Source organism: Labrus mixtus, chromosome 8 (genome assembly GCF_963584025.1).
Source record: "Labrus mixtus chromosome 8, fLabMix1.1, whole genome shotgun sequence".
Classification (NCBI taxonomy): domain Eukaryota; kingdom Metazoa; phylum Chordata; class Actinopteri; order Labriformes; family Labridae; genus Labrus; species Labrus mixtus.
The window spans coordinates 20,084,193-20,111,105 of record NC_083619.1 but is presented as its reverse complement, the minus strand read 5'-3'; the positions used below and the strand labels follow the sequence as shown (position 1 = coordinate 20,111,105).

General features: G+C 37.6%; 1 protein-coding gene across 1 annotated transcript; it reads right to left on the bottom strand.

Annotated features, from left to right (window-relative positions):
- Positions 1-627: 627 nt before the first annotated feature.
- On the bottom strand, positions 628-26,688 carry LOC132979313 (uncharacterized). Its single transcript, XM_061045021.1, has 25 exons — positions 26,670-26,688; positions 25,418-25,547; positions 25,001-25,168; positions 24,679-24,816; positions 21,068-21,219; positions 20,673-20,776; positions 20,387-20,576; positions 15,170-15,301; positions 14,927-15,070; positions 14,666-14,801; positions 12,912-13,062; positions 12,286-12,428; positions 11,442-11,553; positions 11,277-11,340; positions 8,590-8,793; positions 8,328-8,473; positions 8,061-8,179; positions 5,093-5,214; positions 4,869-4,966; positions 3,652-3,788; positions 2,915-3,039; positions 2,167-2,312; positions 1,750-1,852; positions 1,345-1,481; positions 628-1,214 (listed from the first exon to the last, which is right to left on the bottom strand). Exons 2-25 carry the CDS (start codon positions 25,545-25,547, stop codon positions 1,100-1,102), a joined length of 3,216 nt encoding a protein of 1,071 aa, XP_060901004.1. The 5' UTR covers positions 26,670-26,688; the 3' UTR covers positions 628-1,099.
- Between the last annotated feature and the right edge of the window lie 225 nt (positions 26,689-26,913).

The window sequence follows — 26,913 nt, the reverse complement described above, 5'->3', positions numbered from 1 at the left end:
AACTGAGCTGTTCAGAGCTTACTGTACTCCCCTATATATACTGCTCACTTGTGCAGTTATAGTAAAGCTAAAATGAAAAAGCTGCAGGTGGCATATAATGACGCATTCAGAATATTTCTGAAGCTACTCAGATGGACGAGTGCAAGTCAGATGTTTGTTTTTAATAATGTGACCACATTTCATGCTCTGCTGAGAAATTTTATGTTCAAATTTATGTGTTGATTAAATAACTCAGAAAATGTCATTATAATGTCACTGACCCAGCCCAGACTAAGCAACACAAGGTATTCCTCGTGTTTCTGGAAACACTGGTGTAAATGTCTCTTTGTATTGTAATCACATGTAGATGATGATATCCCTTTATTAATGTCCTGTATTTATATATCTGTGCTTTTTTTTTAATAACGATATGGACCTATGGGTCTGAAATAAAGTATAAAGTAAAGTAAGTATAAAGCAAAAACACAATAAAAGATGTCTGACTACTAGAAAAGTCTTGTTGGTAACCATGTTATTGAGTAAAATTCTACTGTGTTAGCCTTACAGTGACCAATAGATGACCTGTCATGAAAGAAAGTTCTTATACACCTGCAGAGAAATCACACTAAAGACCAAAGAAAAAACATGTTATTTGTCCACTTACAGTCTTTATTATTTTGCAAATGCAAGTAGGTCGAATGCAATGAACAAGAACCTTGATTTGTTTCACTCCAAGAAAGTCATCACAAAATGTAGTCATGAAAAGTATTTTTGTATTGGTAAAATAGAGAACAAGGACATTTGATAGAAAAACATTGAGCTTAGATCAACAGCTAACTCAAAAAAGTCCCTTGAATAAAGAAAAGACAAAGGTTGTCCCATCCAAACCTTTTCTTCTTTAACAACTAAAACACCTGTAATGCATATGCTTTATTATGATTATTACACTTTTCAAACTCCTATAATGGAAGTATCTAAGTTGAACATAATCTTTGTTATGATATTTTAGGAAACATTAAGAAAACTGATTATGAACAGACATCAATTATTTGACATCTCAGCATTTAAGTACTGAGGCGGATCAAACCTCTTTCTCCTTCAAGTTTTTATTTATTCAGAATTATTTAATTTGACGTGTTCGATGATCCATGGCCATTTTCTTCATGTCCTGGTCTGCTCTGATGTCGCCCATCTCAAGCTTGCATTCTGGTCCGGCTTTTGGGTCATACTGGTGTCTGCAAAGAGTGTTTAGCCAAGTCATCTGAGGAAATGCCTTCTTTATTGGTTTCATAAGCAAATGTGTAGTTTTTGTAACTTTTAGCTAACTCACATTACATTCATGTCAACAGCTGTAAACAAACTCACTGTTTCAGGTGTTCCTCGATGGCCTTGCGTTCAAACACCGTGCCGTAGACCGTTTTCACAGGATCAACAAACATCTCCTTGGTGAGTGGACAGATCAGATGTTCGGGTATGAACTTTGGAACCGGAAGCACCATTTTCTTTAAATGAATAAAGGGAAAAAAACATTTCAAGATGACATGTTAATGATACTTATAATGAAAAATGACACCGCTTTTGTCAATATTATACACGGAGCTTGAAACTTGAAACACCAAGTTAAATTACTTGTATGTGTAAATGTACTTGGCAATAAATACCGATTCAGATTCAGATTAATTTTAAACAGGAAAGGCACAGTTTAATATGTCAGCCAAACAAAAAGACAATGTCTATCACACAGTGACAATTTCATAGGAGCCTTTTTACTTTTTCCATGTCATCCATTGAGATCCCTGCAGTTTCCTCTGTGTGTTTCTTGGCTTCTCGTTCATACTCCACACGGCTCGTCATGAATTCCTCTGCCAAAACGCTTCCATTGGAAATAAAATAAAAATAAAATAAAATACTGTGTATCATAAGTTTCTAACAGTAAGTGTCAAACTATCATCATCAAACACAAAAATTAAATAACGTTCTGATAAGACCAAATCAAATCATAATTGATAAAATGAAGCTACAGATTTCTAGAGGAGGTAAAACTGGTAATTATAAGAACAGACGGAAATCCAAATAGATAAATAACATCCTCATCACTAAAGATATTTCTGGGTTAATAATCAGCTTTGTTATCCACCTACCAGTCACCTCAAAGTGTGACTTGATTAAGCATGTGTGTAATCTCACCTGTCCAGAGGATCCTCAGGTTCAGGGACGATGAGCAGTCCATACACAGCTTCCAGGATTTCTCTCATGGTGATGTGGGCGTTGTAGTTGCGGTCAAATATGTTGTGGCAGATGCGTCCCACACTGTTGACGTTGCAGTGGTAGACCTGTTCTCACATTTAAAGAAAACAACTCAAGTGCAAACAGATAATATTACCTCTGAAGTAATGACGTTTTTTCTTCTTCAATGAAAATGTTTGCATGATTCTCTAAATGCTTATTATGCCCAATCTACATTAAAACAAATAAATAAATAAAAGTAATATTAATAAGGGTACAGAGAGAGGATTTTCCAAGACTAAAGTCTTAAAATAAAAGGGGGAAAAAACTCAAAATGAGAAAACTTGGCACTGTCTGAGCTAAGAGTTGTAAATTCACAAAAAAAAAAAATCAGGGAAATTGTAGGAGTAATGGGGGTCAGCCCTATGTTCCCACAGCCCTATGTTCCCACAGGGTAGGATTAGAGTTAGGGTACTGATAAACTGATACAAATTTATGAAAAAGGAACATAGGGCCTCATTTTGGAAAAAAATCTTAGAAATGTGGGAACATAGGGACGCTCCCAGAGTAATGTCAAGTCTATAAAATGTACCACTTAAATATAATTATACTAATTTAAGCTTTTGACCCTCCATTGGCTCTGAAAACACAAGCCCCAAACAACAGTTGTAATTCTGTCAAAAATATTAGTCGTAGTTTGAAAGGATACTTTGGTGACAAAGCGGACGAGTGGAGGCTTCACTGGGTAGTCAGGACCAAACTGGCAGTACAGCTCAAACACTCCTTTCTCATACGGTGTGTCCGGAGGACCTTGCATGAGAATCTTCCAGAAAGCTGAAGATTATAAACAAAGATTCAGCCTTGTTGGTTTTAGAAGCCCTTAGGCACGGGTTTGAGTCTATTTTGTTGTTAATTCATTTTCAGCCTAACATTTACCTGGGAGTCCTCTCCAGGTAAACTCTCCAAATTGTCCATGCTTTTCTGGAACAGTGTGTATTGACCCACTAGGGGTCCTATGCCTCACTTTGGTAATCACTGCCTTAGGCAACGCCAAAATATATCTGATCATAGCACAGCAAAGCTTTATAAAAAATTCATGAATGAGAAACAGTGCAACTGAAAACAAGATGTACTGCACAGTAAATACATATTATACACATGTAAATTAAAAATGTGTTGTCCATAACAAAATTAGAAATATAAAAAAAAGATTCTATGAAATAAATGTTTGACCAGTTTTTTGGAGATCTAAATTATACAAGGTTACAAAGAAGAACAATTATCTGTTGTGATTATGACGTTATATTGATGTTATGCCCCCCCCAATTTCCTCATGTGCAGCAGACTACTATTGTTGGCTATTGTAGAGTATGACAGAAGTGGCAAAAACTTCACCAGTCGTTTGCCTCACAAAAAATGAAAAATTCACAAAAGCACGTCACTTACTGAAGTCTGACTCTGAGGGGAAAACTTTGAAGAAGGGATGTGGATCACAGTGCAGACTCTTCAGCTCCTCCAGTATACGTTTGTCCTTCTCCAGAAACCAACCCTGCTTTGTCTCCTGCATCCTCTTCTTCAGAGCACTAATTAGAGAGATTAGGAATATTTCAGATGTGGGTGGGAATCCATGATTGTGTTAAATAAACACCTGAACCTGTTTCTGTACAGCACCTGAGGAAGAGCCAAGTTGGGCTCGAAACGTTGTGTTTGTCTAAATGTATTTGGGAGCCTTAGCATTGCTAGTCTTTGTCTGCATCCAACATTTGAATACCATCTGACTCTTTACCAGGGACTCAGCGGTTTGTTACAATCAAAAGTACACGAGGATTAAATCATTTAAAATTACATTCCTGTTACTCGCTATCAGAATGGGTTTGAAATGATTGAAAAATATTTGGTTAGTTACTTTAATATTCTAGCTGCCCTGAAATTAACAATGAGTGTTGGTTGTGCCACGAAATTGACCTACACCAAAATGGCATGAAAACTGTATTATTTCTGTATTAAAAATTGTTTCGAAATTCAAGACAAAAAAATACGGAAGGAATCATCTAGCCCCACTTGCCCAGATTAACACTATAATTGTAAAAGCATTAAGTCAGTGCACACAATGAACAGAGAGAAGAACCCACGCATGCATGGGGAAAACATTCAAACTCCACACAGAAAGGACCTGTCCAACAGGGATTAGAACCAGGAACCTCTTCACAACCGTTTAATACCTGGGTAGGAACCTTTGTCATGTACTGTGTTGCTAGGGGGACATAATAAAGAATGGGCTCTAATTAGTCAGCATTAGCCTCGGTGTGCTTGTAAACAGTCTTTGGTTTAGGTTATTATTGTACCGATAAACAATGTAAGAGCAACAGCGCTAAGCACGGCACCACCGTGCAGCCTTGTCTTGAAACCAGATCAACAAAAATAGAAGTCCTATGCACCCAATATTGGTTAATTTCTTGTTAGTAATTATAAAAAAAACACTTATTATCAAAAAGTGTTAGAGTGTCAGAAATGTTGTCGACCTTAGTACAGTCTTTGTAAAATGTGCTCTACCGACTTGTAGTCGCCATTTCCTTTTAGTTTATTTGTACCATATAGCTTATCTGTTAAAATGGCTTCTGTTTGTTTATATACCCTTAGTGGTCATCATTTGAATTACTCACCTCTCAGTCACTGTCACTTTGCTGTTTAACTGACTTGGCAACAAAGTCTCTGGACTTTCATCATATCCATGAGTAAGGAAGATGCTTGACAAAGAACTCTACAAGAGGATACATTAATAAGCACGTTAACTTGATGTGGAGTGTCAAATACTGTGTTGAACTGATACCTTTAATTTTCATACCACTTTACACTGAATGGAGGACAATAATTAATAAATACCAACCTCAGTGATGGAGGACGGGTTGAGTTTCTCCTTCAGTTTCCTCTGCTCCAAAGACAGAACCGTCTCAATCTCAAAGAGCTTCAGACCATCTTTGGTTGTCTCTGGTTTGAAACAGCAGCCACCTGGAAGCCATGGGCATGTGTGGAAGAGAGATAAACAAGTGTTTGAGTAACTGCACAATCAAAGAAGTTGTGTCATGAGTCCTTGGCTCTGGTGGCTCAGGATGCTGAATGATTTCTATCACGGTTAGTGGGATTGTCAGAGTAATGGAAGAGATGGGATATAATTTGATTTCACACCTTTAATTCTAACACAAATTCATCAAGGAGTGCCCACTGAGATATTAAAAATGTAAGGCTAATTTGTCTCAATAGGTTGTGATGGCTGAAATAACACAGATGCACACACTGAAACTTAATCTTTACAACCACTCAAGACAACAGCTAATTTCAAGCTAAAGTCCTCCTGGGGCCCGTTTCAAAATAGAAGGTTGGAGAAACTCTCAGTCTAACCCTGAGCTCTGAGTTGATTTACTCTCAGGTGGGAAACTCTGAATTTTTGGTTCCAGACAGCTGATTTGAGTTTGTTAAATCAACTCTGAGTAGGTTCACTTGGTGTTTAACGCATGCACCACCATTTTAAAAAGCCAACATTAATGGAGCCCCATTACAATGATTCACCATGGCAACAGGTGACAAAAAAGAGATCCTTGTACTATAACCATCTAGAAATATAGCCTACTACATAGTCATGTAGACATACAGCGAATATGAACAGGTTTTAAGAAGAAGGGCCAAATGTAATGGGGCGGCTGTGGCTCAGTTGGTAAGAGTCGTCGCCTCTCAACCGGAAGGTAGAGGGTTTGATCCCCAGCTGGGCAACGTGTCTGACGTGTCCTTGGGGAACCCTTGGGTTTATGTTGTTCAGTGGCAGTGTATGAATGAATTAGTTACTTCTGATGAATGATACTACATAACAACCACTGCCATCAGGGTGTGACCTGTGGTGTGAAAGAGCTTTGAGTCTGAAGACTAGAAAAGCGCTACACAAGCTCTAGTCTATTTACCATTTAACACTGCTGCGGTGGCAAAGGAGAGAGAAGTGGTGTGGGATAAGACGGCTTCTCACGTAATGAAGTCTACCCCTAACCCTAATCCTAATAATAATGCAGGTAAAAACTGGTGGAATGGTGTTTAACCTAAAATTCGTTTTCATTTAGATGCAATTAAGCGGGAGAAAAGTGACTTTAAAACAGTTCAAAATGAAATATAAGAACAAACTAGGCTCATGGTGTTAGCCTACCTTATTTTAATAATCATTTTATTTTAACATTTCATTTTCATTTCATCATAATATTTCATATTTGAAAATCGTATTTGAAAATACTAAATCTGTCTCTTAATCTATCCTGTTTAGTTTATTAATTAGCCCAAATTAAATTAACATCTCCCGATGTAAATGTAGGCTCTAATTCCCTGCGGAGTAATGTAGCCCCTTCAACTCGAGGCTCCTCGACTAAAAAGACATGCCATGTTCGACAAAGTAGTTTGTTTTATACGTTATACTGTAGTATAGTATACCTATACATGTAAATATTAAAACAACCTGGATTTTTATTCGGACAAACGTGAATCTTCACTAACACAGCGGGATATGGACTGAATGAAAGAATAAGGAAATGAAAAGGTGTTTCTGGCTCTGAAAGAGGTAGATAGTACGTGCCTACACATGTTAAGAGTCTGGGTATCATCCTAGACAGCACATTATAATTCCAAGCTCACATCAATAATGTCACCCAGTCTGCTTATTTCCATCTTCGTAACATTAAACGCCTCCGCCGTCCTTCACTCCCAGCAGTACTGCCATCCTCGTCAACACCCTGGTTACATCCCGCATTGACTACTGCAACTCCCTTCTCTTTGCTCTTCCTCTCAAGTCCATCCACAAACTTCAACTGGTCCAGAACTCTGCCGCTCGCATCATCACTAGAACGCCCTCTGTTAATCACATCACCCCTGTCCTACAGCAGCTTCATTGGCTTCCGGTTAAACATCGCATCACCTTCAGAATTCTGCTCCTCACCTTCAAGGCCATCCACAACCTCGCTCCGCTTTACCTCTCTGAACTCCTGCACATCAACACACCTACTCGCACTCTCAGGTCTTCTTCTTCCATTCAACTCACTGCACCACACGCCCGCCTGTCCACCGTGGGGTCCAGGGCCTTCAGCCGCTCTGCCCCCCACCTCTGGAACTCCCTCCCACCACAAATCCGTAATATCGACTCTCTCTCCATTTTCAGATCTCATCTCAAAACACATCTTTTTAAACTGGCATATTCAGTCTGATCATTCTCCACTCATAACTCCTTTACATCCTGTACATTTGTGTTTTTTGTGTTTTTAACGTTAATTTTATCGTTGTATTGTTACTTTGTTGTTTTTATCTCCGTTCTCTAAGGTGACCTTGAGAGTTTTGAAAGGCGCCTTAAAATAAAATGTATTATTATTATTATTATTATTATGTCTGTATATGCAACTCAGTGCAATAGGGCTATGTGCAATCACACCAGCACTTTAAAGTTACAGGCAGTTACAGTTACAGCACTTTTACTAATAATACTCAGGCACTTCACCTTCCATAGCAGGAACTTTAAGCACTTTAACTCTAAAGGTCACTTTATCCTGGTTTGTTTTCAACAAAATGACACGGCCACTTTATATGTTTGCATAAATATGTCTCTGTCAACTAATGTACAGTTTATGTTTTTGCTTGTCATTGTGGTTATATATATATATATATATTTATACATGAACCACCAACCTGCCAAGGCACCACAGATGGAAGTTATCCTATGGCTACAATCTGGCATATTTACATTAATGTTCATTAATGGACACTGTCCCTATTTTTAAATACATAAACAAAATAGACTCAATGAATGAAGCTGACTTTCAGAGATGTCATACCTGTTGCATTGCTGATTCCATGCAGCATGTTGTTTGTCACCTTTCCAAGGAGGATCGAATCCACAACAATGTCAGATTTTAGCAGTTTTACTGTAACAGGGACTGGCTTCTCGGAGGATCTATGGAAAGTATTTAGGCTACAACGTCAGCTACCTTAAAATCATTGTGAAGTCATTAAACTGTGAACACTAAGGGAGTCAAAACACATGTACTCACAAGGCATGCATTAACAAGACATGTAAGATGATTAGAAAAAATGACATTTACCCCACATCATTTCCATCAGTGAGACATATAATGCGGAGTCTACAATCTGGGAATCTCGCCTTGACCTTTTCCAGCTCAGATGCCCCATGGTTCAGGGCGTCATACAGCACAGTACGTCCATTTGCCTTGATGTTACGAATGTGCTCCTACATAAAGTAGACAAAGAATCCTTTCATTTCCATTAGGGTTTACTATTGCATTACACAAAAATGCAAATTTCAATTCAATAAAAAGGACTGATTTTAGAAATAACTGAATTTACCTTGAACTTTTCCAGATTTTCAGTAAATGTGTTGAGAGTCTTCACCACAGAGTTGAATTCTACGAGGCCAATGATATGATGAAAATCATAAGCCATGGTCCTTGATGCAAAGTTGTCAAAGAGCTCTTTTACAGCATGAATCTTCTTTATTTCAGCACTCTCATAGCACTCCTCCCCCATAGAGGAGCTTGTGTCGATCAGCACCTAACAAAGTTCAAGTCAAAAGTATCATACTGTAAGTGTGCCCAGCTGACCATGGGTGAAAAACCCAATAAATTACTATTCTGGCAAATTAAGAAAATTAATGCAGACCGCCATTAATGCAATCAGGAATGTACAGGAGAGGATAACAACTGTCCCAAAGAAAATCAATCTAACGTTTGCCACAAGCTACAAAGCCCTGTAAAAATCGGCTTTATTCAATTGTTTCCTATTGTGCTTTGACTTGTGTCATGACCAGAGACATTTTTTTTTGTCTCACTGTGAGCCATTTATTGCACGGTATGACAACATTGCCAGTGTGACCGCACTCTAAATGTCAAACTGTTTGCAAGGGGGGAACAGAAATTCACAGAGCAAAGAAATAAATATTTAATGGATGCAGTGTGGACAGCAGGCATGCAAGTGTGATATCGTGATATCCAGGAAAGGGGTTAAGGCAGCTGGACCTGATAGGCATTTCTAAACTATTTCAAGAAAAATTAAGGGTCTCTCTGTTATATTTATGTGGAATCCTTTGAACAGGGCTTTCTGACCTCATCGCTAGGAAGTGCCATTATTACACTTGACAAACTCTCAACAGAATGTGTGTCCCACAGACCAATCTCAATCCTTCACTCTGATGCCAAAATTATTGCAAAGTCACCATTTTATCACTTGATGCTGTAATTTTGCTAAATGTTGCTAAGTGCTGTGCTCATGAAGGATTAAAAGCTGGGTCATTGTAATATAGCAATGAGTAAGGTCTTTTACCTGCTTTTTGTAACATAAGAATGAGTAAGGTATTTTTACCCGCTCTTTTGTAATATTAAATAACAAAGAGTAAGGTGTTTTACCTCCTTTTTGTAAAGTGTCTCAAGATAAAATTTGTTCTGAAAGATTGATTGAATCAAGGCATTCAACCTCGTTGAATTGCCTTATCTTTTGGAAGTGCTTAAATGTATTGGTATTGAGATTTGTTGATTTGTTGATTCATCCGCTGAAGGCTCAACTAATTACTTGATTTCACAACTATTTGAGCTTTTTCTCAGATTTCAGCAAGGGACACCAATTTCTCTGTCACTTTTTGTACTCCCCATGGAACCATTGGTTATAGCTATAAGACCCTCTTCGTACTGTCCTGATAAAAGTCTGATTACCGTCTCTGTCCTCCATAATAACTGGCATCATTTCCAGTCACTACTATTAACTTCTGTTAATCATCTATCTCCTTCCTCTTGGCCATATCTTCCGTCAATTTAGCATCCAGTTCCATTGCTACACGTATGACACCGAGCTCTACCTGTCCACAAAACCCACCTTCTTCCTCCCGCCTATTTTCCCTTTCTGATTGCTCACAGGAAATCAAATCCTGGTTCTCCTGCAACTTCCTCATATTAAACAGTGACAAAACCGAGGTTCTCCTCATCGCCACCAAATCCACAATTTCAAAACTTGAATTTTTTTCTTTCACTATTGATCCCTCCTGAGTTTCCCCCTCCCCTCAGGTTAAGAGGTCTGGGTGTCATCCTCAACAGCACACTATCATTCCAAGCTCACATCAATAATGTCACTCGGTTCGCTTATTTCCATTCACGCAACTGCCTTGTTCACACCATGGTTACATCTTGCATTGACTACTGCAACTTCTCTTTGGTTTCCCTCTTAAGTCCATCCTCAAACTTCAACTGGTCCAGAACTGTGCCGCTCACATCATTCCTGTCCTTCAGCAGTCCTTCATTGGCTACTGGGTAAATATAGCTTTGACTTCTGAAGATTCTGCTCTTCATCTTTAAGGCCATCAATAACCTCACTCCTCTGTACCTTTCTTAACTCCTGCACATCAATGCATCCCCCCGCACTCTCAGGTAGTCTTCTTCCATTTTTTAATTTTAATTGTAAATGTTCACATTTATGTATATAAATATGTATATGTAATAATTATTATTATTGTAAGAAGTATTTTTTTTATTCTTTGTGTTTTTATTTATTTCCACATGTTCTATATGAGGAGATGTTATGTTTTAATGTTATGTGTATAAATATATTGTACATGTTCTGTTGAATGCATGAAATCAATCAGGTGTGTCCTGCTGCTCACTTGGCATACATTTCCTTTAATATCTGTTATCTTTATATATGGAAGACAATCTGATGTACAATTGTTTTTTTTATGTAAATGGTAAATGGACTTTTCTATTCTTCTGGATTAATTGAAGTGCATTCACTCTACAGGTCACATTTACACCATATTCACACAGCGATGGCAAAGTCTACTACTTAAAATGCCGAACTGTGCATCAGTACTATTTCATTCCAACATATTCAAACAACACTGGCGTAGCAGCAAGAGCAATTTGGGGTTCATTGTCTTGTGACATCTTTAACTACGACAGGACTGCTTACATACTGCAATTATCGAGCAAAGAAATGTGTTATATCTTAGTCTTACAAGGAAATGATAAGACGAGAGACAGTCAAAGTGTTACCAGTATAGCCTCTGTTAGATTCCTGGTAGTGACAAATGTTCCGTCATCTCTGTGATCACCAGTCCTGTGTTAAACGTCAAATACATAACAATCAGCACATTGTATCAAAGTGCTCCCTTGATTCTGGGAAACATCAGGTGGATATGAGACACTGAGATATTTTACCTGGCTGCCAACTGATTCACATCTTCTGTTTTTTCTTTTCCACTCAAACATTCACGCACTCTGATCATGTCAGGGGATAATTTGTCTTTCTCCAGACAAACCCCAAGGTTGTCTAACAAAGAAAAAGAACATTTTAAATGACAAATTCGAACAAACATGGTACTAAATATCAAAGGTAGTAAAGAAAAGGAATGGTATTGTCTTTCATATTTGTTAAGATTCAGAATCATTAAGATAAACACTTTTCAATAGTAAAATAACACATTTTCTTAGTTGATCTTTGATGACATCTGCTTCATGAAAACTTTTCAAAAAGCAAAAACAAGATCAGTCAGACAAGACAAATATAGAATTACTTCCAACAACTTTGATTGAATTAATGTAATAAATACTAAAGTAAAAAAGAGAATATTTACCATTGAGTGGGCTAATATAGAAGTAGTTAATGCTTCAAATTATTCCAATGTACTTTTACTTTTTTACGGGAGTAAATGTTTATTTCCACAATGCAAAAAGTGCAAATACATTTGAATTGAACTCCCCATTTTGTCCCTATCCCTCTTCCTGCATCTCCCTCTATCCCACTTTCCAAGCCCAGACACAGTTTCAGTAGATGGCTGTTCATCATAAGTCTGGTTTCTGCCTCTTAAAATATTTTTTTTCTCGCCACTGTAACTTTGCTAAATGTTGCTAAAGTGCTCATGATGGATTAATGTGTCTTGGATTATTAAGGTCTTTGTAATATAGGTATTGAGTAAGGTATTTTTCCTGCTTTTTGTAAAGTGTATTTATTGATCAAACACAGTTAGAAATACCCCATACTGATAGATCTTTTATGGAGTACCTTTAGTCAGCAGAACAAGGCGATTCCCACACTGTCCCAGCTCTTTCAACTGTAGAGGTGGGGTCACATTGAGCCACTGATTGGAGGGAGTTTTTAATTCTTCCACCATGCATCCAAAAGTCTTCTCCATATTTATCTGAAAGCTTTCATAATTGCACAAAGATAGATCTGAATAAAGGCTCAAGTCTTAATCCAAAGTTTAAAAACAAAAGTCTGCAAAATTTCATATTCACAAATGTTACTATCCTTTCAGGGTCAAGAATATCACTAAAGAGGAATTTATGGCGGTCATTAAGAGTCAAAGCTTCAGTGTGGCAGTAAAAGAAAGGCTACAGGATCCCAAAATAAATATGGACGTATTCATTAACAAACATGAACAATAGTTATAGCACGTGCAAGTTGCCAGTGTTGATTGCTGATATCCCTACTGGAAAGTTAATATTATAATTACTTTTCCTTGGTCGGAGCAATGTCTTTTCATGTCTTTCATGTATCAAAAACTGGTATAAGATGTAGCATATATTTATGTAAGTATGCCACAGTATCTGATAAGGATCTGGAAAAACACACAGAAATATTAGATATTCTAATTTAACAGAGAAAAGTACAAATTTGATGGTACAAACTTCTGGCCAATCGTCTTGTTATGGTCAATCCAAAGAGGGTAGGTTTTGATGTATGGTGGCAAACTGAGCAAGATTTTTTCGATGTCACTGGCTCTCTGTAAAGATGTTTCTCGCAAAATCTCTTCAGTGCAATTTGGAATTTTCTCCCCATCTGAGAGGAGAGAAGAATCAGAACAAACAGAAAATACATAAAGAGAAACTGACTGTATGGTTAAACTACTGTTAAGTGACTTTGAGTTGTTTTTTATTTTGATAATTTAAAGGTTCTATATGTAACTTTTTACATGTATGAATCTTTTTTATCCCCCATTAATAAGCGAACGGTTAACTGATGTGAAAAAGTAGATGTTCACTGTCTATCTGTGTTGCCTGTATACACAGAGATCAACAGTACAAACCCATCACACACTCCCGCTACAGCCAGAGGCCACCTTCCACACACTTCTATCCACCGTAGGATCTCTCAAAGACAGACAAACTCATCACACATTCCCGCTCTCAGCCAGTGCCTGCAGAGACTGTCGTTTGTAGGATGGAGAATGAATCTAATATGGAATCTGTTAGTACAAATAAACGACTGGCCTCAAGCACAACACAGACTCACTCCTTCACAGACTTTCACATGTGTATGACCACTTACCTCCTCTGTAAACATTATGCTGGTAAATATCCAGTGTTTGGTGGCCGATGATGATGCTCGTTTGTGTACGTACGAGCACGTAGGAGCACGTATGACGAGCACGCGAGCGAGAGCGAGCAACAGGTTACTGGTGTAGTTCGCCTAACGGCCTGCAGTAATGCTACAAACGCAGTATTTTTTAAAGTTACATATAGCCCCTTAATATTTTGTTTTAGGGGTGCCAGCCAGGTCTTTCTCCTGTCATTTAAGATAAGTCGGTTGTTTTTGTAGTTTTAAGTTTTAGTTGAGTTTTTTGTTTGGATTATTTAAAAAAAATGTCACACAAGGATAATACACAAAAAGTGTACACCCTTACATTCAATGACAAATCCCCACAAATAAAAAACTCCATAACCTGAATATAAGGTTTATAATTCAAAGCAAAATGGTCTTATATTAATGAACTCCAGGAAACCACAATATAAACTCAAACACTCAAAAATAACAATACTCAATATCCCACAATTCCTCGGTCCTAACAATACAACACCAGCAGCATAATGAGCATGATTGTTCACACACTTCACTATGCACTAAGTTCAGTGGCAATTAAAACATCCTACAGATGTGGATCATTCTGAACTCAGTTACACATCAGCTTGTCTGCAAAACCTTCTGCCATTGTTGTCCCTGCTGCTGTGTTGATCCCTTACATCCCCTCTGTCTCCACACTGCCCCTACTGTTCATGTGCATACTACATCTTGTGATTGCAAAGTATATCTCCGGCCTTATACAGTGTGTTTGACATTACTGTAACAATGTTTCATATTTATTTCACACAAATGTCTGTATGTCATCTATACTGCAGCCCTGTCTTATGTTCTTAACAGTAAAATGTAGCAGCTAATTAAAAGGGCTGAAAACGTTTGAATATCTAGCTGCATAGACCAAACTGCCTACAACAGCAGTTTTGAGCAAGCACCTCCTACATTTGCATTGCTGATTCACAATAATATACAATGCTGTGGCTGCTATCTATTTTTTCTCCCTTTACTTGTGCTGTGAATCCTCTCATATTCACATTTGTGTCTGCGCTTAGAAAAGGTTGATGACCTGTCATACTTTTCATTTTACCTTTGATTTTCTGGAGAACGTTTGCCTGTTCAAGGACAACAGGTACTCCAGGCACTCTGACTGGTTCACAGAAACGGCTGCCATCATCAGACTGAAGAGTGATGAGGGCAAAGTTCTCATGGTCTGATGTCAGTTTCTGTCAAAATAAGGCGAACCGAAGAAGTCATAAGTTGACTAGTGGAAAGCCATAGATTTTTTTTGTTAAATCAAAAATCTCTTAAATTACCGTTCATACCCCTATCAACATTTCTATCATCATACCTGAGCTTCTGATCTGAGATGTGCCCAGCAGTACAGAGAATTCTCAAAGACATCCAGGTCCTCAATGATTTTCTCCCCTCGTTGTGTTCCGAGTTGAGGCAAAAGCTCCCTGAAGAGCACGTACAAGCCTTCAACAACTGCAATCTACAACAAAAACAAGAACATCTGGAGAAACGGCTACTGGTGAAGCACACACAGAAAGAATAAGAATAAAAATAACAATTCTAACTCCTTATTGTTTACCTTCTGATTCCTGGTAATAGTTTCGTTTCTGCAAAGTAACTGATGCAAACTTTGGGCGAGAGGGTTACATCCAGTCAGTTTTCGTACGCAGGAAATCAGCTTCTTCAGCTCTTCGGTTGTACAATGATATTTCTAGAAGACAAAAAAAAATATTTTACAGCAGTATTTAGTCCAGAGGGCGGATTATAGTAAAATGAATTAATATGGCAAATGTTTTGCTAGATTTGCCATTACTGTGGCTATGACTGTGTGAGAGTCAGACAATGCACGAAGGCAGAGACTTGGTTCAACGCGCATTATCAGATAAGTAAAGAGATGTGTCCAAGTTCAAGCCTGCAGAGTGTGTGTGGGCCCCTACTCGGGTATACAAAAACTGAGGTTGCTGTCTCCCCATTGCAGCTGCAGCGTGCGAGTGAGGAGGGACGTCAGGACAACAGGAAGGTGTACGCCGAGGGAGAGGAGTAGGGTTGCCACCTTCCAAGCAGAAAAATAAAGGACACCCTGCAGCAGGGTGCAACTCAGTAGGGGCCTGACCACCACTGGCCCAACGGTGGGGTGGGGCACCAGTTGTGGTGAATCATGATTTAAAACGTGGTTTTAATGAAGTAATAAGAGTCATACTTAAAGTTTTAAGTGCTTTATTAACACTTTTTTTTCTGAAATAATTTACAAAAACGCAAAACTTCAGTTTCAGGCAGATACAGTAATGTATGCACCTAACACGACTTCAGCAGATGCTTACTACTAGCTAGGCCTATTTAATTTGCAACTTAACTTAAACTTCAAATAAAGTTATTAACTTAACATTAATTCATTAACAGAGTATTATTGAAGTGCTTTTGACACTGCTGTGACATAGAGGGGAGCAGTAAGATGACAGATTTTTAATTAAATAAACAGTTCGAATTGAATAGTATTTTTATTCATTTATTCTGTCCTCCTGTCTGTCGTTTTTGTTGTTTTCTCATGAAATCATGAATGATACTATTAATATGGTTTTGAACTATTTTCTTATTCTATTAATTAAGTGTCTTCTGTCGATGTATTGATGTTGTATTGATGATATCTCGCCCAGGCCAAACTGTGAATATAGATTTGGCTAAAATAAATGTCATCTTTTTGTTTTATGTACCGAAAAATATTCACACTATCCAAACTATACTGGAATAACCTATCTATAAACATCGGAGAAAATATATTAAGTAGGCCTACAATAGTTTCCTTTACATTATATTCATTTTCACTGACACTGTCAAGCCAGTCATTACTTTCTGCTCACGTCTGTATTTCTGCATCCGTTTACGTTTCATTGGTGCACGGTGCGGGTATCAGAGACAGCTGCAGACGTAATATTTACAGTCTATGCTGCAGACATGTTTCCTTCTGACTCCTATGACTTTCTCTCACCCAATCACTGACGAGCTCTCATTTCTCATGCAAAAAAAGAAACAAACAAATCAACGGACGCTCTGAGGAGGCGGGAACTAGCCGGCTGAATGATGCTGAGTTCAAGGCATCTTGGAAATACGGGACAAGCCGCGTCCCGTATTGATTCAAAACGGGACGCAATATCAAAGTGTAAAATACGGGACGATTCCGTATTTTACGGGACGGGTGGCAACCCTAGAGAGGAGTGAAGGGACGGCGCTAGGACCAAGCGGAATTCCTTTCTCGTTTCTTGCTTGCGTGAACCATAGACTGAACATTTGATTGAAATGTGGCGCTGCCATTTTAACAGACAGTAGTTTGAGCTTATATTTTCTACCCTGCTTTTAGTTCACTTAGAAATTTTAGTGAACCCAGCTTACTATTTTTAGCACTTTTTTTTATTTTTTATTTTTTTTTACTATTTTTAGATTACTTTCACTGGTTGTCTTTTATTTTAGTTTAACTAAGGGCTATTTTAAGAGTGTTATTTATTTACATTTTAATGGTCTAACAATACAACTAAATTGAATCTAGAACTTGGTAGTTCTTTACAGTGGAGATACAGTGCTGGTACAAAAAATTTAACCAGACACTTTTGTTACTTCAATTATTTTTTCAATAGTAAACGATACCACCTAAATATTTTAATATATACAAATATGTATTTTGGGGCTTCTTATTCTTTATTTTGATACTGTGGATAGAGTCCGAAATCAGTGTGTGTGTGTGTGTGTGTGTGTGTGTGTGTGTGTGTGTGTGTGTGTGTGTGTGTGTGTGTGAGTGTGTGTGAGTGTGTGTGAGGGGGGATTCTACAATTCACTTAGCAAACACTTTTATCCAAAGTGACATACATCAGAGAGTGAGAACAACAAAAGCAAGAGTTTAAAAAAGAAGAGACACTGTCAATAAGTGCAAACGAACAGCTTTAAGTCAGATCGGACACACAGGTGCCGACAGGCATTGCACAGGGGCAAAGCACAACATTGACGGCAGTTCTTTAGAGTTCTAACCAGCATATATAGAAACCATCTTCAGTTCAGATCAGTTTATTGCAATTTGTAGCATGAAAACCACATTGGAAAACATTTGCAAGAGGTAGACAGTACAATTGGACAAGGACGCAGGACAGTGAGTTTAAAAAACAGGTAATAAATAAATAAATATAAATAAAAAGGAAGAAGAAAAACAGAGACAGTTAGGCCACATGAGAAACATGCCTGTAAATCATGCAGGTTTGCTCAGGCTGCGCACAGCGCAAGGGAAGAAACTATTTGCATGACGGAAGTGCATTTAATAGAGCGATACCGTCTGCCTGAGGGAAGAGGATCAAAAAGACTTGCAGCAGGATGACCCGTGGGGTCCCTGGTAATGCTGAGGCTCAGGGCACGTGACAGGAGCCTAGCACTATAAATGTCTTCTAGAGATGGCAGGCCTACCTGCATGGCGAACTACTTTATTTAATGATTTTTTCTCCTGCACAGTTAGGTTACCAAACCAAACTGTCAGCGAGCTGCTGAGGATGCTTTCGATAACACTCCTGTAAAAGTTATGTAAGATGTGTCCGTTTAAGGTAAATTCCTTTAATTTCCTTAAGAAGAAGAGAAGACGCTGTTGGGACTTCGACGATGTTACTGATGTGTAAGTGCCAGCTAAGGTCATCTGAAATAGTGACACCAAGAAATGTAAAATTCCTCACCATCTCAACTGCCTCGCCCTTTATGATGATGGGAGGATGGGATACCCTTTCCCGTCTGAAGACAAGGACTAACTCCTTGGTTTCGGAGGAGTTCAGGATTAGATTGTTTAACTCACTCCACCTGACTAAGTTTTGTACCTCTGATCTGTAGTGTGATTCATCATTTGAGTTAATGAGTCCAATGACAGTAGTATCGTCAGTGTATTTTACGATAACGTTATTATCATGTAAAGCAGTACAGTCATAAGTACACAAGGAGAACAACCATGGGCTTAGAATGCAGCCTTGCGGTGACCCAGTGCTTAAAACAATTTCATCAGACAGACAATCTCCGATTCGAACTCTTTGAGGTCTCAGAGTCATAACACTAAAAATCCATTCACAGATAGCATCACACAAACCAAGGCACTACAGTTTGCGTATCAGGTTTGAAGGGATAATAGTATTAAAAGCAGAACTATAGTCTACGAAAAGCATCCTGAAATAGGATTTCCCCTTGTCTAAGTGTTCATAGACAGTGTTCAGGGCCACAGAAATAGCATCATCAAATGATTTGTTTTTCCTATAAGCAAACTGCAAGGGATCCAAGGAACAGGAATCTGACATTTAATGTAGTCAAGCACAAGCCGCTCCAAGCATTTCATAAGCACTGAGGTAAGTGCAATAGGTCTGTAGTCATTGTGGCAGGTAACCTGTGACTTCTTAGCTACAGGTATTATGGTTGATTCCTTAAAACATCTTTGTACAATGCGGCACTCCAGCGAAATATTAAACAGGTCTGTGAGTACAGGGGCAAGCTGCTCAGAGCAAGCTCTATGGATGAATGAACGGCACCTTCAACTCAATCTTTCAAAGACTGAGCTCCTTGTCATCCCAGCCAGTCCCTCTATGCAACCACAGATCAATATCCAGCTTGGAACAACCAAACTCATGCCCACAAAGTCTGCCCGGAACCTGGGTGTCATGATTGGTGACCAGCTAACTTTTAAGGTTCAAGTAGCCTCGATTGCCCGGTCATGTCAATTTGCCCTGTACAACATCAGGAAGATCAGACCTTACCGGTCAGAACATGCTACACAGCTCCTGGTACAGGCTCTTGTGATATCACGCATCGATTATTGCAACTCTCTACTGGCAGGTCTTCCTACATGCACTATCAAACCTCTGCAGATGATACAAAATGCAGCAGCACGACTGGTCTTCAACCTTCCTAAAAGAGCACATGTCACTCCGCTGTTCATCTCCTTACACTGGCTCCCAGTTACTGCTCGCATCAAATTTAAAACTCTGCTGCTTGCTTAGAAAACAGCGACAAAAACGGCTCCTCCTTACTTTAACTCTGTCATCCAGGTCTACACTCCCTCCCTCCCACTACGCTCTGCCAATGAAAGGCGTCTGATCCAACCTTCACAACAGGGTCCTAAGACGCTGACTAGACTCTTCTCCTCTGTCGCCCCCCGGTGGTGGTACGAACTTCCAAACTCCATTCGTTCTGCAGAGTCCCTCTGCACCTTTAAGAAAAAGCTAAAGACCCAGCTCTTTCATGAATACCTACTAACTTAATGATGATGGTTTCGATATCATTGATGATGATGATGGTTGTGACGATTGTTTTTGTTTGATAACAACGACTTATAAGATGGTTTCTATACTGATTAGAGCTCTCAAGAACTGCTGTCAATGTTGTGCTTTGCCTCTGTGCAATGCCTGTCAGCACCTGTGTGTCCAATCAGACTCAAAGCTGATTGTTTGCTCTTATTGACATTGTTCCTTTTTTTTTCTAGATCCTTGCTTGTGTTGTACTTACTCTCTGATGTACGTTGCTTTGGATAAAAGCGTCTGCTAAGTGAATTGTAGAATTGTAGAATTGTAGTGGGAGTGTAGACCTGGCGTATAGAGTTTAGGTGAGGCGCTGTTTTTGTTGTTTTGAATTTGATACGAGCAGTAACTGGGAGATCCAACAAAGCATCCAACAAAAAGGCTAGCTGATAGTGGCTGTAGATTCTGTGCCATACTGTATGAAAAAACATATGAAGTAAGGGGTCATCAAATTGTGCACAGTAGTACTGTTTATGCATCAAAAAGTAACTTACCAGAACATAAAGTGAAGACAGCAACACACTGATTCCTTTCTGTGTTTGTTGTACTGAAGGCACAACGTCATTAATGAAGAATGTCTCATCCTGTGGAGTGTCATCCAAAGAGGAGGACAAAGAGAAGTAAACTGTGGACTTCTCTGAGATTTCACAACTCTGCAGGGTGTCACCAACAGCATGTGCACCTCTGTAAATGTAAGAGAAGAAGCAAAAGTATATTTAGATAAATAAAATCACAGTTTTAGCAATAATATCAATACTTGAAGTAGTAAGTCTAAATTACTTGTAACAAAGGACGTGTGCTGGGATTCCACTTTCATTTGCCAACTTGAGTCGCAGGCTGGTGATGGTGTCACTTTCTAAATTCACCGACAACTCAAAATCACCCTGCATGACAATAGAAACACAACAACAAAACAATAACAAAAAGATTTGGTATAATTCTAGGATGAAAAATTATAACTATATAAATATATATATATATATATATATATATATATATATATATATATATATATATATACTGTATATAATAAGACATCAATATGGGAAATTACTTATGTAATATAATATAATAATTTGTGATCCTCTAAATATTTTAGAAAAGGTCAATAGATTGAGTAATACATTAAAGATATCCATCAATCATGGTTTAATATAATCTGAGTTAAGTCTCACCTTGAGCATTATGTGGCAGCGCACCACGTCATCTCCAATGGTTTTAGCAACCTCTCGCTTTGGCTGCCGTGGAGCCTGTCTCAGGTTTTCTTTTGGTGTGAAGATGGCGTAAATAATAGATCCATTTTGAATATGTCTCTCCTTTAAAGACCCTGCATGAGGAAATCAACATTTATGTTAATATACTGAACTTGTTAGCAGATAGTTTTCTATTTTGTAAATCCAACAGATACAGACCAACATTTTCATGTTTAAAGTCCTGTTGCAGTCAAAACATTTTGTCCATTAAACATAACTAAAATACAACATATGTTCAATTGAAAAAGAAAAAAAATGTGTCAGGTTCCTATTGGTAAATATTACTGTTTTTTTTTTTTAGAACTTATTTTTTATTGAGTACACAGATAAAACACACAACTTCAGGAAATGCTTTTCAGTTACACTTGTCCAATTTCTCACGAAATCTTTTCGTCATTTTACCAATTAACTATATATCCATATCCATACATGTAAACACACACCCATTAATTCATACCTACATTAGATAGACATAACCTTATATACATATAATCACACATATGGCAGAATTCACACCTTTTTTTCAATCCTTTTTTTTTTTTTGCTTGACTTACCTGTTCTGCAAACATATTGGTAATTTGCCACGAGACAAGTGCATTTAAAGTAAAATAAATTAAACTGAAGTTAAAGTAAAAAATAAAAATATTAAGAGGTGACTTGAGTACCTGCATCACTGGGGCCCATTTTACATCAAATCTGTTTGTTTTCAGCTGTAATATGGCTGTGATTTTTTCCATGATGAAAACATTTTTTAATCTCTGTCTCCACTGATTTATGTTGGGAGGCTGTGGTTTCAGCCAGGATGCTGTTATTCGTTTCTTTGCTATTAATAGCAAAATTCTAAGCAAGGAAATCAAGTCTCTGTCCATGCTGATATCAGGAGCTATACCTAAAATAAAGAGTGAAGGATTCAAGATTAGATTGATTCCCAGAGTTTGACTTATTTCTTTTTGTACATTTTTCCAAAAATCAACAACTTTCGGGCAGTCCCGAAAATATATGTAACTTCCCCCACTAGTCCACATCTCCTCCTGCATAACTCAGAAGTATTGCTGTATTTTGAGGTGATGGATGGGGTGTTAAAGTATCACATTTTGACTTTCCAGTCAAACTCCAAAATTGGACTGTTTGTTAATTTATGTCCCTCTTTGAATGATTCCTCCCATTGTTCATCTCTTATTATAATGTTTGTTTCTAGTTCCCATTTTTCTTTAACCCTCATGTTGTTATCTTCAGATTCATGTTGTAACACCTTTCTTTGTTTCTTTTTCTGTAAATGACATAACTACTTCCTCTATTTCAGAGGGAGCTCTGCAAATTTTATCCCATTCCTTATGGTTCTGAAGATAACTCCTTAATTGTAGAAATGTATAAAAAAATCTTGTGCAGGTAGACTAAACTCCTTTCTAAGTTGTTCAAACATCTTCATGTTTTGTCCTTTATACACTCATGCTATATAAATCAATCCTTTGTTTGTCCACTTGTTGTAACCTGTATCCATAGTGGAGGGTACAAAATCTGGATTTACTGCTATTTTAGTAGCTCTACAAGTGGAGTTTGACAGTCCCAATTTATTTCGTACTATCGACCACATTTTCAATGCTTCCCTAGTGCATTCATTAGTAATCTTACCTCCTCTCTGAGCCTTTTCTGTCAGAAAGGCAAGTGCACAAAGAACAGTATACTTAAGTATACTTAATTCTAGCCTTTTTATTTTGCCAAATACATTTTGATATGATCTTGTCCAGTGTTTTAAAAATGTAGTTAGGAACCCTTGTAGGCAGCGACTGGAACAAAAATAATAATCTTGGCAGGATATTCATTCTCACAGTTTCTATTCTTCCTATCAGAGTCAGAGGCAGGATTTCCCATCTAGCTATATCCCTCTTGATTTCTCCAATCAATTTCCCATAGTTTGCTTCAAAAAGCTGTGATATGACAGGGGTAATGATGATACCTAAGTATCTAAACCCATTGTTAGACCATTTGAAATGCACCTTCTTCTCTAGTTCTGCTGGATATTTGCCTGAGAGCATCATAGCTACGGATTTAGACTCATTAACTAAATATCCTGATATTTCTCCATATTCAGCCAAGTTATTTAACAGAGCTGGAATAGATGAGGAATGTTAACTTATATAGGTTAATATGTCGTCTGCAAATAACAATATTTTGTGTTCCAAACCCCCCTCATCTTTAATTCCTTTTATGTCTTTGTTCATTCTTATTGACTCTGCCAGGGGTTCAACACTAACAGCAAACAGTAATGGACTAAGACAATCTCCCTTTCTGACCCCTCTTTTAAGGAAAAAGAAGTCTGAGCAACATCCATTTACTCGGATTCTTGACTTAGGGTTATTGTAAACAATTTTTACCCAATCTATAAATATTTTGTTAAACCCAAACTCTGCCAAAGTCTTGTATAAAAAACTTCATTTCACAAAAAGCTTTTTGGGCGTCTAGACTCATTAACATGAGAATGGTACTGATTTATTTTTTGATATGGCTACACCTCTTCTCTTGCCATATGAAGCATAAAATACATGGTTTACCCATTCCCTTCTCAGTTTTTTATGTTAAACCTCGGTTAAATGTGTTTCTTGTAGAAGAGCTATATGGAACATTGCATTTTCTTCAGTTGACTCAGTATATATATGATTTGCACCATGGACATTATATGAAATTATATTTAGCTTACTCATCTCACTCTTGTTTCATTTTAAACCTTTCAACTCTGCACCTCTGTGCAAACAACTGTGCACAACCTAGCACAACAAAAAAAGAACAGTAAGCATCTCCTTTAGAACTAAAGAACTCAAATACATAGGTTTATAGCTGAAAAAAGTGGTTTTGGGGTTTAGTTACCCCACTTTCTTTCTACTTTCTTTAACTATTGTCCTTTAGTTTAGTTTTGTTTCTGCCATTAGTTATTGAAAATTGGTTGGTTATTAGTTGGCTTTTTGTAGAGCAAAATTTCCCCCTGTCTACTACAACATGGCGCCACCGGAAATCCATTACTGGGGTTTTCAAAAGGCATATTATTTGCTATATGCAGTATGACATTAAATTGTCCTAAGATAAGACTAAGATATTTTATGGAAACTAGAAGAACCAATCTTCAAGTTATGCATATATCTTTTGGATAGTATTAACCTTTTCCTTAGTTAGCTAGTGGATTAGCTTTAATTGTAGGCTAGCTTTAGCTCGTAGTTTAGCATAGTGACTTTTAGGAAACTTAGTTATTTGATTTAGCATTTAGTTTTAGAGTATTTATTAGATAGTGGCCAGGATGAATGACTGTGGACCTCTAAAGTCCAGTAATCACTTAAATTCTAGCTCACTGTTTGGTAAAAAAACAACTTTGGATGGAAACATGAAGCTTTAAGCATCTAAAAGATTCACTATGTCCAGCAGGTATTTCTTACAGTACATACTGTATGTGTATATTATTTTTGTACATGTTTGTAAAGTCAAATTAAAATAAAATAAAACTTGATTAATTCTAGACTGTTTAAGTGTTCAGATCTGCTCACAAGTGTTGAAGAAGGGATCATCTGTCAGGGGCATCCCATCGATTGTGTAGAGACAGACTCCTTTTGCATTGCCGACATTTTCAAGATGGCTGATCCTTAACATCAGGTCCTCCACAGTGTTTTGTAATGGATCCATATCTGGAATATCAAAGATGACCTGTGTTACAATGTTCTCTGGTTGTCTGCAAAGTCTGCACTATGATCACTGTAACCACATCCTATTTCAAACAACACAACACATTGTGTGATTAACAACTCAGTGGCGTGTCAAAGTTCATCCAGTGGTCATAAATAGTTTATCAAAACGATGTTGTACTCCTACCTTTAATTTCTTTTAGTTGAGGACATTTGGGATATGTGTACATCAGACAGAATGGCTCCAATGATTTCTGCAAAGGGGCCACAGTTTGAACTTGGCACTCTGGAGCTCTGAGTCTTCGAACGTAGTTTTTCATTTCTGAAAAACGGTTCTTCTCTACTTGACTTAAACCTTAAAGAATGAATACAAAAAAATGGTCTTTCAGTAATCGTGTAACTTCTTGATTATTGTTATTATAAATCAGACCTTTAAACCAATAGTCTCACAGTACACAGCAGAAAGAAAATCCACATATATCATTCCATTCACATTTTCTTTTCTATTTATCATATTAATGTTAAATAGATCATGGTTCTTTTCTTTTCTCACTAGGTGGAAAAATATTGACAGTGTTTGTCTTTAGGTTGAGGTTCACCATACCCATGCTGGTTAGATCTTCATCTGTTACACCGTCAAGGAAATCTCTCTCATCCTTCACACCCAACTGGAAAAACTGGTTGTAGTAAGTTTCCAGTCTGAACTTCTCAAGTACATTAAATACCGCACCCATCTGAACAATGATATAAGAAATACAACATATAATTAAATAATGACATATTCCTCCTTTTTCAAGTTACAATGCTGTGTCTGTTTTCAGCTTGAAAAAACATTCACAGTACACATAGATGACATCAGTATCATGTAGTCTACCTCTGTTTATTCATTAGATTGTGGGGATTTGGGAAGAAACAATGTAGGAAAATGTTCTGGGTTGATTATAAATGTTTGTATATGTGTCTTTTTATGGAGTGACAAAGTCAAGAAAGTGTTGAAACATTAGTTTGTTTGCATTATCAAAGACTGTGTTGCTCTACTAGAAAAACTCAGAGAACACTCAAAGAAAAGTTAGATGATCAAAATGCCACGTTCAGTCAAAACCCGGAAATAGTGAACAAATTGTAACTTTCTGGTAGTAACCTATGTTAAAAGTAAAGGGATCACCAAAAACATTACAAATCATCTTGAAGGGCAACATCAATGTTACTCAAATGTGTATGCTCACAAATCCTCTGCCTGAATCTGCTAAGAGTAGTTATAGCTATTTAGCCTGTTTTTCTGTAAAATTTGAATGTAACCAATAAACTCTGCTTCTCTGAATTTAATGGGCCTATCGAGATCCTCAGAATTTCCCAACATTAAAAACAATACGAATAACTAACACAATCCTTATTTTAGATCTTGGAGGTGCACCAGCAAGCATATTTTCCATGCACCTGCTGTTGGTGACGCACGTCATGTAACATCACGTTGGGTGTGTTCGGTAAGCACACAGAGAGGTGATCTCTGTCAGGTGTTAATGTCAAAAAAATAATGGCACTTACAAAATCCAGTTAGGGCCTAATATCAATTGCTATTATCACGTCGGTTGGTAAGCTATATCAAATTAGGGATTCATAAAGATAGTGTTGTTTTTTTATCTACCAAAATGTGTTGTCAAATGAGGTCCATGTAAGTGAAAGTAAAACAAAATAGCCTACCATTGTTTAAAATAGCCTTAGTAAACTACAACCTTGAAATAAAACTATTAAGTTAGGCTACTGTATGTTGACGCTCACTTTTCTTGGAGTGCTGACGGTAAAGTGCAAACTAATCCATAATTAAAGATTGAGAGAGTAAAAAGGAACAATCTTACCTTGTCATGTCAGCGATCTGGTGACACTAAACCTGTTTAACTATTCCTTTCAATTTAGTTGAGGCTGTGACTGACAATGAAAAGGAAATGTCAGAGGCAGCCTTATGGACACAGCCCCAGCCTAATTCGATGGACGCTGGGTTAATTTGCTTACTGTTCATTGTAGGCTACATAATTAAAACGCTTTGGCATCATCACTTTGATTTTATTAGACACAGAGAATAGGGTTTTATTTTTCCAGGTA